Genomic DNA, 15,428 nt, shown 5'->3' with positions numbered 1-15,428 from the left:
GCCCACTACACACGCGCGCGCGCGCGTACGCGCAGACTCGGGGGCGTGTGAATGTTTGTGTGTGTGTTTGTGTGTGTGTGTGTGTGTGTGTGTGCCTCGTGTTTTCCTGTTGATTCTATCAGTGCGCTCCGTGAAACCTGCGCTGTCACAGTGAAACAGCTTCCACGGCGCCAGAGCATCTGAGCTCAGAGCGCCGCTGCGTCTCTCTGGCTCAGTTGGTTGAGCTGCTCGACTCTTTAACAAGGACGAATAAGAACCTGCCTCGATCTTCATCATCATAAGGTGAGAAAGGGACTGTTTTCTGCTTAAATCTTATAAATAGTCAATATTATTCCTGTATTCTAATACGAACAATAACCGAAATTGACTTTAAACTGTTTTGAACAAAACACAACAGAACTTTGACACTTTGTTATAATATTAATAACATATGTGAGATGGTCTAAGCCTGATGGAAATGTGTTTGTGTGTCTTTGAATGGAAATATAATGTAAAGTTGGTGGAGGTTTTGGATGGAGAGGGTTTGGACAGTGCACCTGTTCACTGCAGATACTTGGAAATAAACGCTGTCCCCTCTCTCTGGCTCCTGGCAGCCCCACGTCCTCCCCCACGTCCTCCCCTCGTCCTCACATCCAGACTGGCCCACCTGCCTCCTGCCTGCTTGAGTGGGATCACAGCTGAGCCTTTTTCCAGCTCTGCACCTCTGCCACATCAAACACATTCCTCACCCAGGCATGGTTGGCTTCAGGGGGCTCCTGTCTTGGCTCTGGGACTCTTTGTGTCTGCGTCTGCTATCTACAGTCCAGATCATGATGCCAGCCCCTAACACAGCGCCTCCCCTCATTAGCTGTACACACACACACACACACACACACACACACACACACATACTTACTCAAGCCAACAGTAACACAACAGCTGTTATGTTTTGGGACTGAGCTGGTGCATTGATTGACAAGGCAGCGATAGATTCCCTCCAGCAGGATGTGCATTGGCTTATCACTTCCTCCACACTCTTGCTTACAGACACACACACACACACACATACATGAACACACACACACAGATGTGGTCATTATGCCACTTTTCTGAAAGGAGCCGAGTCGCCCTAATGCTTTTACAAGTGACTGGGTGGGAATAAGGCTCAACAGGAAGACTCACCTGCAGTATCCTTCCACTAAGTGGCTTATATTATCACGTTTGGAAGACTGAATCACGTTTTCCCCGTTCGGGCTACAAGTGCAGGCGGTTTATCAAAGAATCCCAAGGACTTACATTTTTCCGTGGCTGTAGACTTCATAACAATTGGATAAGCCCTGGTGTTAAAATTCCTCTGGGCTGCGAGGGAGGAACAGCAGCAGAACAATAGCAACAAAGTCCTGCCACTCTGCTCCTTTAATCGATCTCACAAGGCTCCACCAGGGCCGGCAGCTGAAACGTTTTAGCGGAAAACCTCCTCAAAAAATGGAATGGCGTGCTTATTTACAATGTCTTCATCCATCCAGTCTCTTGGCAACAATTTGTTATTTGTTACCTGTGCTGCTCAGAAGCTCCATCCCTCTGTGTTGACATCATTCTGAAGCGTCTAAACATAGATTTTATCATATCAGTGAAAGGAAATTCCCTCCCTAAATCACTAAACCATCTGTTATGTTTACTCATCAGGGAGATTATTTAGTTATTAACTTCATTCGCTCAAAACGCTGTCTGTCCTTCTTCCTCTCTAAAGCTGAACTGGAAGGTCACATAAGGGAGAACTGCTGTGGAAATTCCAATATGTTAACAATATGTCACGGTAAACTATAAAAGAGTTCAGATTGCACCAGTAGAACCATCATGGCCCCGGTCAGTCCTGTCAAACGTTCCTCACTCTGCAGTCCGTGGCGGGAACTAGGTCATATTTACAGATGCGATCAATAACTTATCACTCTCAGTGTATGTATGTGTACGCTCTGTGGGCTCCAGCTCCATTAGCTCTGCTCATCTGACGTCTGTACCTATAGGATGAAACATCAGGGGTCAGTAGCGTCTGAAACTCAAGCTTTTAATTATTAACCAATGATTTCAGCTGCAAAAAGCAAAAGAGACACTCATGATGTCATCAACGTATAAGATGAAGCTGCCGTCTGTAATCTGACATGATCTGCAGACCTCCCTCTCTCTCCCTCTCTCTCCCTCTCTCTCCCTCCCTCCCTCTCTCTTTCTCACCCTCTCCCTCTCTCCCTCCCTCCCTCTCTCTTTCTCACCCTCTCTCTCTCTCTCTCTCTCCCTCTCTCCCCCTAATCTTCTCAGGGCCTTAGCCATTGTAAATAAGCCTGAAAAAACACAAATAAGTCTCTGCATCACCAAAAAAAGCACAGAAGGAACTTTTGTTACGTGCCTCAGTGCTAATACAATGGCGTTGAAATGTACAGGGCGGTTTATTTAACGTAATTATCAGTGGTTTGAGCGGAAAGCGTGACAGCGGCGGGGATGATTAGTGTGTTCTGTCGCAGGGTTTCGGGAAACTTTTCCTGAAATAAAAGGTGTATTGTTGAACTGTCTGCTGCGGCCCTGTATGGAAAACAAACTGTCCCCCTGACTCCGGTGATAGATGGCCTTTCTGGGCCCGTGTGTGTGTGTGTGTGTGTGTGTGTGTGTGTTTGTACAGGCTATACCAATGAGACTGTTCTCTCTCTCTCTCTCTCTCTCTTTGGCAGCCGGTGGGCAAAGGTCCCAGGCCCACACATCGTTCAGCTCTTGACTGTCTCAAAGTTGACCCAGGGGAGGAAGAAAGAGGAAGTGGAAAAGCGACAAACTGTGAGGCGTAAACCCCTTATGAGCAAGGTGGCGTTTTCATACACAGTGATGTTGCAGCTGGAAACTTTAGGCCCCGGCTGGTTTATCTGAGGTCACAGTGCATTCAGGCGTATGGGATGAACGCCAGGGGAAACTGGAGGAAGAAGAGGAAAGAATCACCATGGTGAAGAATGACCATCTGGTCTACATCGGCCTGGAGGTGGTGATCGCCTGCCTGGCCGTGGCCGGGAACGTCCTGGTCTGCTGGGCCGTCTGCCTCAACTCCAACCTGCAGAGCATCACCAACTTCTTCGTGGTGTCGCTGGCGGTGGCCGACATCGCCGTAGGGTTGCTGGCCATCCCATTCGCCATCACCATCAGGTATCCCTTCTGTGACTGTGTGCTGTGAAGGTCTGATAGAAAAATCTGGGTATCAAGCTAAATTTAAGCCGCTAACTTGGTGCATTTTGGTGGAATGTTCCTTTTTCAGCACATTTCCTCCATAATTGGGTAGAGTTGTGTTCCTGTGTCATGGAGGCGTGACCATGACATCATATCTGCTCTTCTTCTCAGCACCGGCTTCTGCTCCGACTTCCACGGCTGCTTGTTCATCGCTTGCTTTGTCCTGGTGCTCACCCAGATCTCCATCTTCAGCCTGCTCGCCATCGCTGTGGACCGTTACATTGCTATCAAGAACCCCCTGAGGTGTGAGGAACAAAACACACACACACACACACACACACACACTCACACATATTGCTTCTGACGGCTCAACAGACTCATTTTTCATTTCAGTGTAGATAGTCAAAGTTTTATTCAGAGCACAATCGCTCAGCCATGGCACGAGGTGTAAAGCGTTCGATGTGAGAAGTGTGTACAGCACCATGGAATTGTCTAACAAAAGGAATCACATTATAGCCGGACTTGATTGGATTAAAGTTAATCTGTTTGACGGTGGGACAGACAGTGATGGACGCCGGCGCGCTTCATCGGGTTAAAACTCGTGTGCTGCTGGAGGGATTAAACCTTCTGATGGCTTCCATCGTTATCAGCCTGTAAATCAACACCAGCGCAGAGACACACACACACACACACACACACTTATACACAAAAAAGATAACTTTTCTGGGGAATGTAATTATAAAGCGATTGATATTGTTTCCATGACAGCCCTGATGGGGAAATGAAGTGCGCCCTAACTGCACCAACAAAAGGATTTGCCAAGCAGATCTAATAGGCATTGTGAGATGAAATAAAGAATTATTGACCTACTTTATCACACAATCCACACCTTTATCACACAACCATGTGAACCATATGGACGTACAGTCACACAGTCATAACTGCCTTCTTGCCTCCTGTGTGCGCGTGTGTGTATGTGTGTGTGTGTGTGTGTGGTGGGGGGCGGGGGGGTGATGTTTCCTCTACTTAGCCACAGCAGGTGACGCATTTGCATAAGTAGTTACATGAGTGGCTGGTGTTGTTCCTCTGTGTGCATGTGTGTGTTCTTACCCTGGTGCCACAACAAGAAGCAGATTGAGAGTTTTTCAGGGATTATTAATAACCTTCAAGCTGCCACCAGACCAGAGTCACATGAGACCAAAGCCACAAAACACAGAGATCTTTTCTGGATCAGTGTAGGTGAGGTCATGTTACCAACAATCCCCTGTGAGAATCGCTTATGTTCTTAAAAAAACAGAATCATTTGCAGTGAATATGAAAAGATAAACTGTGGTATGATGGAGTGAGGATGGTTTCTATTTGGTTACTCAGTTGTTGTCCTAAACACTCAGATGAGGCTGAGTAACACCTCTCTCATACTTACAGTAAATACTCCACATATTGTCGAAATGAAGAAGTGGTTTCTAAAGGTTACGACACAAAGTCACGTCGTGTCCTAACAGCACACATTTTGCAGAACACTGATGCTCATCAGATATAGTTTTGACCTTTGAGATGATGTCAGAACTCTGATGTACAAACCCCTGTGTGTGTGTCCATCATGTACATGTGCGTTTTGTAGTACAGGATTACTCAAAACCTCTTGTTTTGCTTTGGTTTGTGTATTGAGTCAAACTTCAGTCTTGTGAAATAACAAACACAGGAACACACACCCGAGTCACAATCTGACCTTGACACATCCTACATTTAATAAATCAGCACAAAGACAATACAAAACATCAGCTTCACTTAAATCATATATCCAAATATTGCCATTGCATCAGATTGGGCGGAAACCGAGTCAGGTGAGATAAGGCCGCTAATGCCGCCTTGTGTGTTGTGCAACCTCCTTCCGTAGGTACCACAGCCTGGTGACGGGGCCGAGGGCAAAGAGCATCATCGCTCTGTGCTGGGCCTTTTCCGTGGGCATCGGCCTGACTCCCATGCTGGGCTGGAACACAGGTAGGAGATGATTTACATACGCTTCCAGAGAAAGTTGTGCTGTCCAGGTGTTTTTAACAATCAGTATTGGTTGAAATGAAGTAAGAATCACCCCCCTGGCTCTGTTGTGCAGGTGTGAACACCACCGGCAACAGCAGCTGTGCTGACGGCATGACGGAGTGCCTGTTTGAAGGCGTGGTCACCTTGGACTACATGGTCTATTTCAATTTCTTTGGCTGCGTGCTGCTACCCCTGGTGGTGATGCTGGTCATCTACGCTCACATCTTCATGGCGGCGCGGCGACAGCTTCGACTGATGCAGCTCAAAGTTGCACATGTGCACGTGCACGGACAAGTGGCAGCTTCGTCAAACTCGTCTTCTTCCACATTGCAGAGGGAAGTTCACGCGGCCAAATCACTGGCAATTATCGTGGGTTTGTTTGCCGTCTGTTGGCTTCCAGTGCATATTATTAACTGTTTCAACCACCTGTGTCAAGAATGTGGCCGTCCACATCTCTGGGTGATGAATATTGCCATTATTCTCTCCCATGCCAACTCTGTGGTGAATCCATTCATCTATGCCTACCGCATCCGCGAATTCAGACACACCTTCAGGAGGATCCTGCATCAGTCTGTCATGGGGCAGAGGGATGAACTCAGGTTTGAGGGTGGAAGTGGTGATGGTAGAGGTACAGCAAGAAGCAGTATCACACGGAACCCTTTTAATATCAGTGAAGGGGAGGCTTCAACCTTTGGCACTGTGGTGAATAATTACGTCCTGGACAGCAGTCCTGACGGTACTCCACCAAAGGATGCTCGCAAAGCCTCCGGCCCCTGGACATTGAGGGTAGAGGCTGCACCGATCGGCTGCTTCCCCAATGGACACAATATTAGGGACAGCACCCGTTCATCTACGCAACAACATCCATGCGTGGGACATGTTGCACAGGATGGAGTGGATTCAGTGATGAACCTGAGCAGCACAAGAGGCGTTTTAGAGGTCAAAGACAGGGGAAGCAGTATTTCCTTTGTGAATGTTAACACTCTCGCCACAAGTCCCCCCAAAGACTCTGCAGAGCTTACGGAAGTCGCATGACAAAGACGACTGATTGACTTTGGCGATGACTTTGATGTGGTGTGAACTAATCCACATGGGACCAAAGCATAAACATGTTTCATATCAGAACACAGAGTGAATGCTTCAAAACTTGTACTTTTTTGTGCAAGGTGCTGTTTTTAATTTTTTAAAGTCATTCAAACTTATTTCCAAGTAAAAATAATTGTATATGATAGCACTTTGTTCTCGTCATTCATTACTGGTATTTATCAAATCTAAAAGCAGCCTTAACAGGCTCATCCATGTGGTTTATGTATGTGTGTGTATATGTACAGTCTGTGTTCCACTTGTATCTTTTATTATCAGATAATAATGTTGTTTTGTATGTTAGATTTTTATAAAATACTGTGCAGTTTCTTGGCAGCATTTTTATTCCCATCAAAGTCAGTCATCTTGTACCTGCATTCATATTGCAATTTTTTGTACTGGTTATGATCTAACTGCAGTGTTTGTTATTATTGCCTTTCGTAATCTCATCTGTTGTGTTTCTACTCAGCAGAAAATTAAAAGTCTTATTAGTGACCTGATTACTTTGACTGAGCGTGTATGCAGTCTGTCCTATACGCAGGTGAACCACAGAGCCCGTCATACTGCAGATAAAGCTGCTGTAGATTTGTCCTGTTGTTGTCATCTCTGGCAACATGGGGAGAGCAGTGTCGTTACTCTGAGAGGCAGCATTTAGCAGCATTATAAAGTCATTTATCTTAGTGTGGAGCTACAGAGCAGCTGAGGTTGCCAGTTTAAATGGTCACTCGATAACTGCCAGGCAACACTCACCCATATGCATCAAAGACGCCCAGTGACAGGAGAGCCAAAACAAAGAGCCATTTTCTCTATTCAAATATCACAGTCTGCCTGTAATAAGGCCACTTTTAAGTCAGGCATAAACACGCACGCACACACTTCATATAAAACACACAGAGGACATACACATCACCACACACTACTCAACATGGGATGTTTACAGAGTAGCCTGGCTGCTGATGCCAGTCAATGAGCCAAATGCACTGGAAATCAAATGAAGGTTCATGTGATGATGTCTTTTATTGTGCCATTATGCTGTCCCTTCCTCATTAAAAAGCCCTTCCACTATACAACAGACCTGCATTAAGCTGCATTTACTTGCCTTCAGTAATCACACTGAGGGTATGTATCAGTCATATGTCTCTTTGTTTATTGCGCTTTGTGATCATGTAAAGGCGTATTAAAATAGAGGAACCAAATTTGTTTTGATCATCACTTTAATAAAGGACGTTTGTGTGCTATCCTGGCATAGCTGGGCTATGAAAATAAAAGATGAGATAAGAAATTGAAGTCCAACTCATCAGTTATTGTTGGAGAAGCCATTTTAGTGTAATCTTGGGTTGCGATGATGTGAAGATGAAGGAAGGAAGGATCTCCGCTGACACTGTCTTTGCTTGTATAATGGGGTTTTATTATACAAAGTACAGCATCATAACAAGCACCATGGAACGCTTGTGAGGGACTCTGCAGCCGGAATGAGTCGCCTCCCGAACTCCGACTTTCAGACGTATTTATACAGTTGATTGTCACTCAAGAAAAGACCCGTTTCAGTGGATATTGACAAACCGCCTGAGACCACTGTAAACACTACGTGGCCATCCTGAGGGAGCAACAGTTCATTTTATAATGGCCTTTATTTGGCATGTAAACTTTTATCTTTACGCTTAACATGAATATATGTATTTAGACTGTTATCTATAGGCCAGCCGTTTAAGTCCAAGGCTTAAACTGCTGACCTCAGGTGCTATTTACATTCCTTGTCCGGTTCAGTTCACTTTTCCTTTGTCCATTGTCAGCTGTAAGGCCTTCCCTAGTAGAATGAATATATGTTCTTATTGAGATACTAGATATACAAGCAAAATATACCACACCATGAAATTTGCCTCAGAGACAAGGTAAATGTAATGTTATGACAGAAAGGCTCCAGCTAGGCGCTTTGTGGCCTGTCACTCTGGATGAAACAACCATCAGCTTTGTTTACAGGAGTCATATACTGTACACAAAGTTATGTAAATATGGCATTGACATGCTAGATTTTTATATCCTCTAATCAGTACATATATCAATAAACAAAATACCTAGCAGCAGCACTGTTGGTCTTGCTTTGCATTGCTCCACAACAGAAAAGCCACGAGCAGACAATTAGCATTGTTTGCTTATCTCTAAACTTTAACATTTGAATTTTCACTTTTATTATCCTTTTTATCCCCTTTTCAATCTATTTTATTCTTTTTATTCATGTTTGACAATTTATTCCATCTGCCATCTGTTAAACATATGAAGTTTGGTGTATTTTTGAAATTTTGTGCTGAAGATCGAATCAAACTCAAACTAGAGGACAGCAATGAGTTTTCGACACGTTGAACCTGCCGTACTGAAACAGAAGAAGAAGAAACTCCACCGCGCTGAGGGTACAGGAAGTACTTTGTTCGGCGCTTGGCATTGTGGGTAGGCAGAAAAAAGGCTCTAAAAGCGACCCGGTGCACGTTGCAGAATCGTTCTGGAAACAACAACAGCAGCCGCAAAGCACGAAGCGCTTCGGACCGAGTTCAGTTAAAATGTAAGTAACCTTTTTTATTTGTTAACGTTTAATTCATTTTGTCCGCCGTTGTGATTTGTCTTTTCCGTCTTGTCTGAGCTCATTCATTCAGTCCGCTAGCATGGCGCCGTCTAATTGCTGCAACCGAGTCTAGCCTCGAAAACAAGAACGCAGATATTAAAGTTCAAACAACTTCAAAACCACAGAATAGGTTCGGTTTAAGACATTTAGTGACTGTTTTGTCGCTAATGTGTGCTAATTTTACAAGCGGTGGGCCTTGTTTGTTAATTACGTTACTGAACAGCCATGGACTAGTTAGCCAATGTAGCTAATTTAGCAAGGAAGTCGTCCTGCATTGAAATAATGACCTCATGTTATGATTTCTGTTTCATGTTGTAGATTTGATCACTGCGTCCTTGTTTGCTTAAAATATGAGAATATCTTGAGTACACTTAGTAGAAAAAGGAAACCATTGTGTAACGCAATGGAAATTGACGTTGTATTTAGTCTCTGGTCAGGATCCTTGTTGATTGAAAGATGTGATGAATTCACACGACAAGTTTGTTTCTTCACAGACAAGATGTCTATCGGCGTGCCCATCAAAGTCCTGCATGAAGCAGAGGGACACATCGTTACCTGTGAGACCAACACAGGAGAGGTGTACCGGGGCAAACTGATCGAGGCTGAGGACAACATGAACTGCCAGGTGGGTCCTGAACCACAGTGAATGAAGCATGAGCACACACTGGGTCTGCAGCATGAAATCTTAATGTTTAACCGTGACCAATTATGTCGGCTGGGTTATTTTAGTTTTCCACATGTGGGGCTTCATGGTTTGGTAAGGTTACGCTCAAGTTGAGGATTAGTTTCCATAAATGAGCTTTAGTGAACTGTCGCAGAGGAGGAATCTTATCGACTGTAGTTGTCTTGAGCTTAGCAGGGTGTCAGCTGGCATGTGTGCTCACTCCGGCTTTGTTTTCTCCTCCTGCAGATGTCAAACATCACAGTGACCTATCGTGATGGGCGAGTGGCACAGCTGGAGCAAGTCTACATCCGTGGCAGCAAGATCCGCTTCCTGATTCTACCTGACATGCTAAAGAACGCTCCTATGTTAAAGAGCATGAAGAACAAGAACCAGGGGTCTGGAGCAGGACGAGGCAAAGCGGCCATTCTCAAAGCACAGGGTAAGTGGAGATGCTGCAGAACTCCATAATGATCTAGATGCTGTGTTCTCCTGAGTGTCTGAGGATGAAGGAGACAGTGGGTGATTTATGCCTTTCCTGTTTTTCTTACAGTAGCTGCCAGGGGTCGGGGTCGCGGTGGAATGGGGCGAGGCAACATCTTCCAGAAGAGACGATAACTGCTCAACCTGCTCATTGTTGCATTGTATAGTCCTTTTTGAACTTTTTAATTTTTCCCCCCTCTTTGAATTGGATACGTTAGGTTTTGTTTGCCCATTGCAATGTTGTACTTTGGTGCAGTCACTGACTTGGATTTTCATTTTTTCATGAAAATAAACATGTTTGAATATACGTATGGGTTCATGTCTCTTTTGAATGCATTTACAGAAAACCTTGTTTTTCTCTCTGATCACCTGAGACACTCGCAGCTAAACAGGCAGTCATTTTTGTAGTTTCATATCCTGAACAGATTAGCACAAATGATGGTATCCAGGATTAATGGATTCATTCCTCAGACACACATAACTCAACCTTGCTAATGTCTTACATTTGCTGAGAATATAGTTTTTGTTTTGGGAGGAATGTGTTCAGCTTAGTGCTCTCACAGATGAGAACATGTTTATGTTTTTTAAACCTTGTGTACAATTCAGTGAAATGCACCACTGAGGTAGAAATCGAACTGCAGGAAAATGATTGGGAATGGTTTTGGACTAAAATCCTTCAAGAATATTTATCTGGACTTGTTTTTGGCTTTGTACATTTCTACATGATGTACATTGACTGGACTCTTCAGGTGTATGAAATGTGAAAAGCACTAATTCTGCTAGCCAGCCAAATTGTCACTGCCTTAATAACAAATATTGCATCACTTTAATCTGTCATATTGTCCCTGAACACATTGTGGAGTTTACGGGGCCAAATTAACCAAACAGCCTGTAATTCTACTCGAGTCTAAAATAGAAACAAGCTGTCATACAAGGATGCAATTCCCCTGTCCGCCGCTGGGTGGCGCCAGCTTGCTTTAAATGGTGCCGCTGACTACTAAAAAAAGTGCCAAACACACTACAGTGCGTTTCATTCCATCGTCCTGTGGTCCCGGAGCGGGCGAAGAAGAGGCTCCGCTCGGCTCCTCCGTGTGTGTTAGGTTCGTACACACGATTAAATACCCACACGGACCGGCCGTCTTCACCGACACTCCCGCCTCCATGTGAAGCCCGGGGCCTGTGTGCGCTCCGCCGGGTCGCTCATCTCTCCGTTCTGCTCCGCTCTGTGCTAGCTAGCCACCGAGCAGACGCCCCCCCGTCAACCGAACACGAAGCTGGGACGTCTGAACTGTGACCACCGGACTAAACTCTACATTGAGGTGAGGATTTACGGCATTAACTCGATGTTTTCTGTCTTTTTGTTGCGTCTGTCTTCCTCAGCCCCGCTAGCATCACCGCCTCTCGCCCAGCATGACCGCCTCCTGACAGGTGAGCAGCTGCTAATCCTGGCCGGGTAGCGGCACTCATTCCCCCGCGATAATTGGTGATAATAACAAAGCCGCTTAATGGCCGTGGTTAATGCCGTTGTTTAATGTCGGACATGTCACGGCTCCAGTCAGGCTCACCGCCGCTAAGTCAGCCCGGGATAACAAAGAGAACTCTTAGCTGGCTGTGTTATAATGTGACTTAAGTCCTCTGGAAGTTGATGTAGGAACAGAAGAAGATGATTATCAGCAGGCACGTTTCTGCTGATTTGTCGCCTATTTATCTGTTTTATGAAGGCAGAGTTTGATTAAAATTAATTTGAACATTAAATGAAGCAAACGATAACATTCACCTGTTTTCCATCTATTCTGTTTCGCTTTTTGGTGTTTAGAGACCTGAGAAGTGCATTGTGATCCATGTTTACTTCACACAATTGGCCTCAGAAGTTCAAAGGTGAACTCCATGATGAGGATATAGAGACTGATGGATCATATTTGACTCAGCCTGTGATCAAAATGGAACTGCATGACCTTTTTTTTTAAAAATTCTGAAACAAAACCTGACATTCTTTGTACCTTGGTGTCTGTTAACATCCTGTGAAGTCTAACTGTGTGTGTCTGTGTGTGTGATTCATGCTCCATTCTGGGATTAAATATGATGGCTGCCACTTTCATATATGTGATCCTCAGTGGCGTTGGGCCTGGATTGTGCTCCGTCACCGCAGCCCAGCTGGTCCTCCCTGCATTTACAGGAGCTTATCCCTGGCGCGGCTCCACAGATCTCTGATCGGGCCGCACTGTTGATCTTTTAATGAAGCCGGAGATGCTCCTCTCTCCAGATGGCCCTGTGTCGTACTCCTACTGTACATGAGTCTGTGTTGTTGTGATTGCTGTACATGGCTTGACCCCTCCCTCTCCCCTCCCCCCTCTCCGTTTTCCCCTCTTGTCATATCTGGAGAGGTCAGGTCATACGACTCTTGTTATGAAATGAGGCCCAGTGCAGCATCTGGAGCTCTGTGGCATGTATTGGTGTCACAGGGAGCTCAAATCCAACTGTGTGATCACCGGGGATCAGGGAAGTTTGAGCCTTTGTGTGTGACGTGCATTATCTTTATGTTGGAGGTGGATCGGCGTTACTCCCATCAACGCACTCCTGCTGGGCCCCGCTCTTGTCCGTGAAAGTAAGTTTGTCAAGACGACCCCCAGCCAGGAATCCTGTCATTTTACAATCTCAACCCCCCCAAATAAATAGTTTCCTGCTTTTGTTTGCCCCGGTGTTTATTTCTCATGCTGTGGTACGTTCTGTCTCGATACCAAAGACCCGGTGAAACCCAGTGTGTCTCAGCTTGGTGTCTTGTAAGGTGGAGGCACGCCGCTCTTGCTCTGTGTGTCACCTCCTCTCTCAGATCAAAGTAGGTCAGGCTTGGTGAGTCGGCCGTCTGCTCTGGATATAAAAACCCCACAGTCGCCAGTGCGCTGCAAAGTCCCATCCTCGGTCACAGTTTCTCCATTTCTCTGCGCTCCCCCAAGGCTTAATCCACTTATCAGGCCTTGGATGAGGTATCGTGGGTTTAGAAGTCAAAGTTTTGATTTTGAGAGCTTGTTTCTGATGTCCGTCTGAGGCATTTCACTGTGTTCACATTTAAGAATTGTGAGTTTGACTTACGGCGGACAGAGCAGCTTTTTGTTGGGAGAATGCTGTAAAGGTTGAAGCAGGGACTTCCAGCACGTTACAGGAAATGAGAAGGAGTCATGTGAAGAGATGGAGTGATGCCACAGAATGAGTGTGTGTGAGAGCTGTGCATTAGTCTGAGTTTACATCACTACAGTGTATAGAAGCTGCCGAGGGAGCCGAAGAGGTGTGGGCGTCTCTTCCCACACACGTTCTCTCTCTGAACTGGAATGGAGCCTCTGCTGCCTGTCTTATCTTTCTTACCACTTCCTTTGTTTCCCATATCTGCGAGCGTCTTCTCAGCTCCCACACACCAGCGCCACAATCCTGCCAGAGCCGGACCAATCAGGCGTCTCTCTTTCTTCCCGTCTCGCTCTCCCTGGCTCTCTGCACGTCACACACACATAATAAGGAAGACGGTATGCTGAGTGTACTCGGAGACGGCCCTCTTCAAATGATGTAAACGTTGTACAGATGGCACTCAGCTGTGTTGCATAACTGACATCAAAACGCAGACGCGCCCTTGTTTTCATCTCATCAAATCCAGACACTCGGGCAGGAAGTTTGTGATTCAAGACATGTTTACGTGCATGAATTAGCACACGACACACTGCAGGCCACAGATGATGGCCGTGTTCCAGCTGCGCAAAAGTAATTGGACGACATTAGTGATAGTTCACATTAACATATGAGGATATTAAATGTCTCCTCAGCAAGCTGCGATCCAGAATGGAACACATTCAACTTTGGCTGCTCTCAGTCTGATGGTGCTTTTTCACCTGTAAGTCACTGAATCAAAAGTGTTCCTTGCATCTATCCTTTCATATAGGCCACGCCCATTTGTGCCTGAATTTTCTGCAATTTCAAAATCTTTCTAACATTTTTTGTTTGACCTCCCCGATTAACATTTTGGATACATTTTCACAAAAATCGGCCATGTCTAATATCTGGACAAATGTTTGTAGGTTTGGCAGTTGGTGATGGGGAGGGTTGCCATGACAATAATGATCTCATCAATATCCTGTTCAATTCAAATCAGTGAAGGTGCCATTACTCTGTTCGGCCTTGGGGGAGGTATGTGCTGTCTAAGTGATGACCTGTTCTGTTAATGTTTGCCTAAACGGACTTTGGGCTCCTTCAACACGGCTTTGGTCGTGCATGTTCATGCAAATCCCACAGCTAATGGCTTGTGTGTAGCTCGTCCCTCACACTAAGCAGCAGGGGAGAGGTGTGCTCAGTCAGTGGCGGTTGTGTAAACAGGAAGCTGCAGCTCTTTTGCTCCAGTCTGGGACTTGTTTGCTGGCAGTAAAGCCTCTCCAGCTGATGACTGCGCTGGTTTGCACAGAGTATATCATCCTCACTGGGATCTGGAGCCGCTTTAAGGTGGATGTTAACCACTCACAAAGTTTTCTCTCTGTCTATTCTTACCTCGCTCTGTGCCAGCAGGTTCTATCATCCTGGGAGCTCCACCTGTTAGGGGAGCTGCTTGTGTTCACTTGTGTGTGAAAAGCAAACATGTCTTTTCTTACCCTGTGTGTCACAGGCACCATTTCCCCTGAGGCTGCCATTCTGATGGCACAGCCATGTTCCCTTGTCACGCGTCTCCCTGGCCCGCTGCTGAGCCGCCCGTCGCCTGCAGCAGCCACGCCGCCCTAACGCAGCCCCCCCTGCCCGATCTGCTGTGCAGCTGCCCCGCACCGACGCTTCACACACACTCTGAGTCGCCCTCCCCAGACCCCATGGAGTCCCTCATCGTTGTCACGGAGTACGAACCCAGTCGACCACCCAGAGAGGCGGGAGAGGAGGAGGTGAGATGTGAAGGACACATATTTAACTTGTGCATTGAGTCGTAAGAATATAAAACTCCTGACTTCTTTAAATCCCAGTTGAATTGAAGCATTTGGTAAATAATCAGCTGACAGTAGGACGGCCCTCAGCTGCATCACACACACCTCCAACACACACACACACACATCCAAACGCACTGACATTTGAATTATGTCTCAGGTGGAAGACATGGACAGTTCTGACACACCCGAGCCGTCTGCGTTCCAGGATCCGTCTTGCGACCTGCTGATACACACACTCGGACCGCCGGAGGCTCTGCGGCCCGACAGCCAGGAGCAAAGGGGGAGATTAAACCTGTCGGACAGGAAGCTGTCTCTCCAGGAGCGCTCGCAGACGTCCATCTCTCCCTGCGGCTCCCCGGGGCTCAACGGGCGCTACATCTACCCCTCACTGCCCTACTCCCCCATCACATCGCCCCAC

The 15,428-nt window shown here is 46.2% G+C and overlaps 3 protein-coding genes across 7 annotated transcripts in view; all 3 read left to right on the top strand.

Annotated features, from left to right (window-relative positions):
• Positions 1-157: 157 nt before the first annotated feature.
• Positions 158-7,376, top strand: adora2ab (adenosine A2a receptor b). Its single transcript, XM_076143316.1, is given in 6 exon segments — positions 158-282; positions 2,700-3,159; positions 3,352-3,483; positions 5,078-5,181; positions 5,294-6,230; positions 6,232-7,376. Coding segments are annotated over 5 exon segments (1,410 nt in total). The 5' UTR covers positions 158-282; positions 2,700-2,959; the 3' UTR covers positions 6,269-7,376.
• Positions 7,377-8,706: 1,330 nt separating this feature from the next.
• On the top strand, positions 8,707-10,371 carry snrpd3l (small nuclear ribonucleoprotein D3 polypeptide, like). Its single transcript, XM_076143347.1, has 4 exons — positions 8,707-8,860; positions 9,415-9,545; positions 9,831-10,023; positions 10,135-10,371. Exons 2-4 carry the CDS (start codon positions 9,420-9,422, stop codon positions 10,197-10,199), a joined length of 384 nt encoding a protein of 127 aa, XP_075999462.1. The 5' UTR covers positions 8,707-8,860; positions 9,415-9,419; the 3' UTR covers positions 10,200-10,371.
• Positions 10,372-11,052: 681 nt separating this feature from the next.
• Positions 11,053-15,428, top strand: part of camkk2 (calcium/calmodulin-dependent protein kinase kinase 2) — a 13,102-nt gene continuing 8,726 nt past the window's right edge. For 3 of the 5 annotated variants that reach the window (XM_076143330.1, XM_076143332.1, XM_076143328.1), the window contains exons 1-3: positions 11,053-11,492; positions 14,704-14,968; positions 15,168-15,428. The exon at positions 15,168-15,428 is cut by the window's right edge and continues 66 nt beyond it. In XM_076143330.1, coding sequence (XP_075999445.1) covers positions 14,744-14,968; positions 15,168-15,428 — 486 coding nt within the window. In that variant the 5' untranslated portion in view covers positions 11,053-11,492; positions 14,704-14,743. The remainder of the gene's footprint in view (positions 11,493-14,703; positions 14,969-15,167) is intronic. The other 2 variants (XM_076143329.1, XM_076143333.1) reach the window with 2 other exon arrangements.

The sequence above is a fragment of the Genypterus blacodes genome, unplaced genomic scaffold, assembly GCF_046128005.1.
Source record: "Genypterus blacodes isolate CSIRO-AG114 ecotype Tasmania unplaced genomic scaffold, CSIRO-AGI_Gbla_v1 ptg000023l_1, whole genome shotgun sequence".
In the NCBI taxonomy this organism is placed as follows: Eukaryota; Metazoa; Chordata; class Actinopteri; order Ophidiiformes; family Ophidiidae; genus Genypterus; species Genypterus blacodes.
This window is presented reverse-complemented; position numbering and strand designations above follow the sequence as displayed.

Bases quoted from the DNA above. Each gene is read 5' to 3' on its own strand.
- snrpd3l (XM_076143347.1), top strand. From the start codon at position 9,420: ATGTCTATCGGCGTGCCCATCAAAGTCCTGCATGAAGCAGAGGGACAC. The intron at 9,546-9,830 runs GTGGGTCCTGAA...CTCCTCCTGCAG, and splicing joins AGGACAACATGAACTGCCAG to ATGTCAAACATCACAGTGAC. The intron at 10,024-10,134 runs GTAAGTGGAGAT...TTTTTCTTACAG, and splicing joins GGCCATTCTCAAAGCACAGG to TAGCTGCCAGGGGTCGGGGT.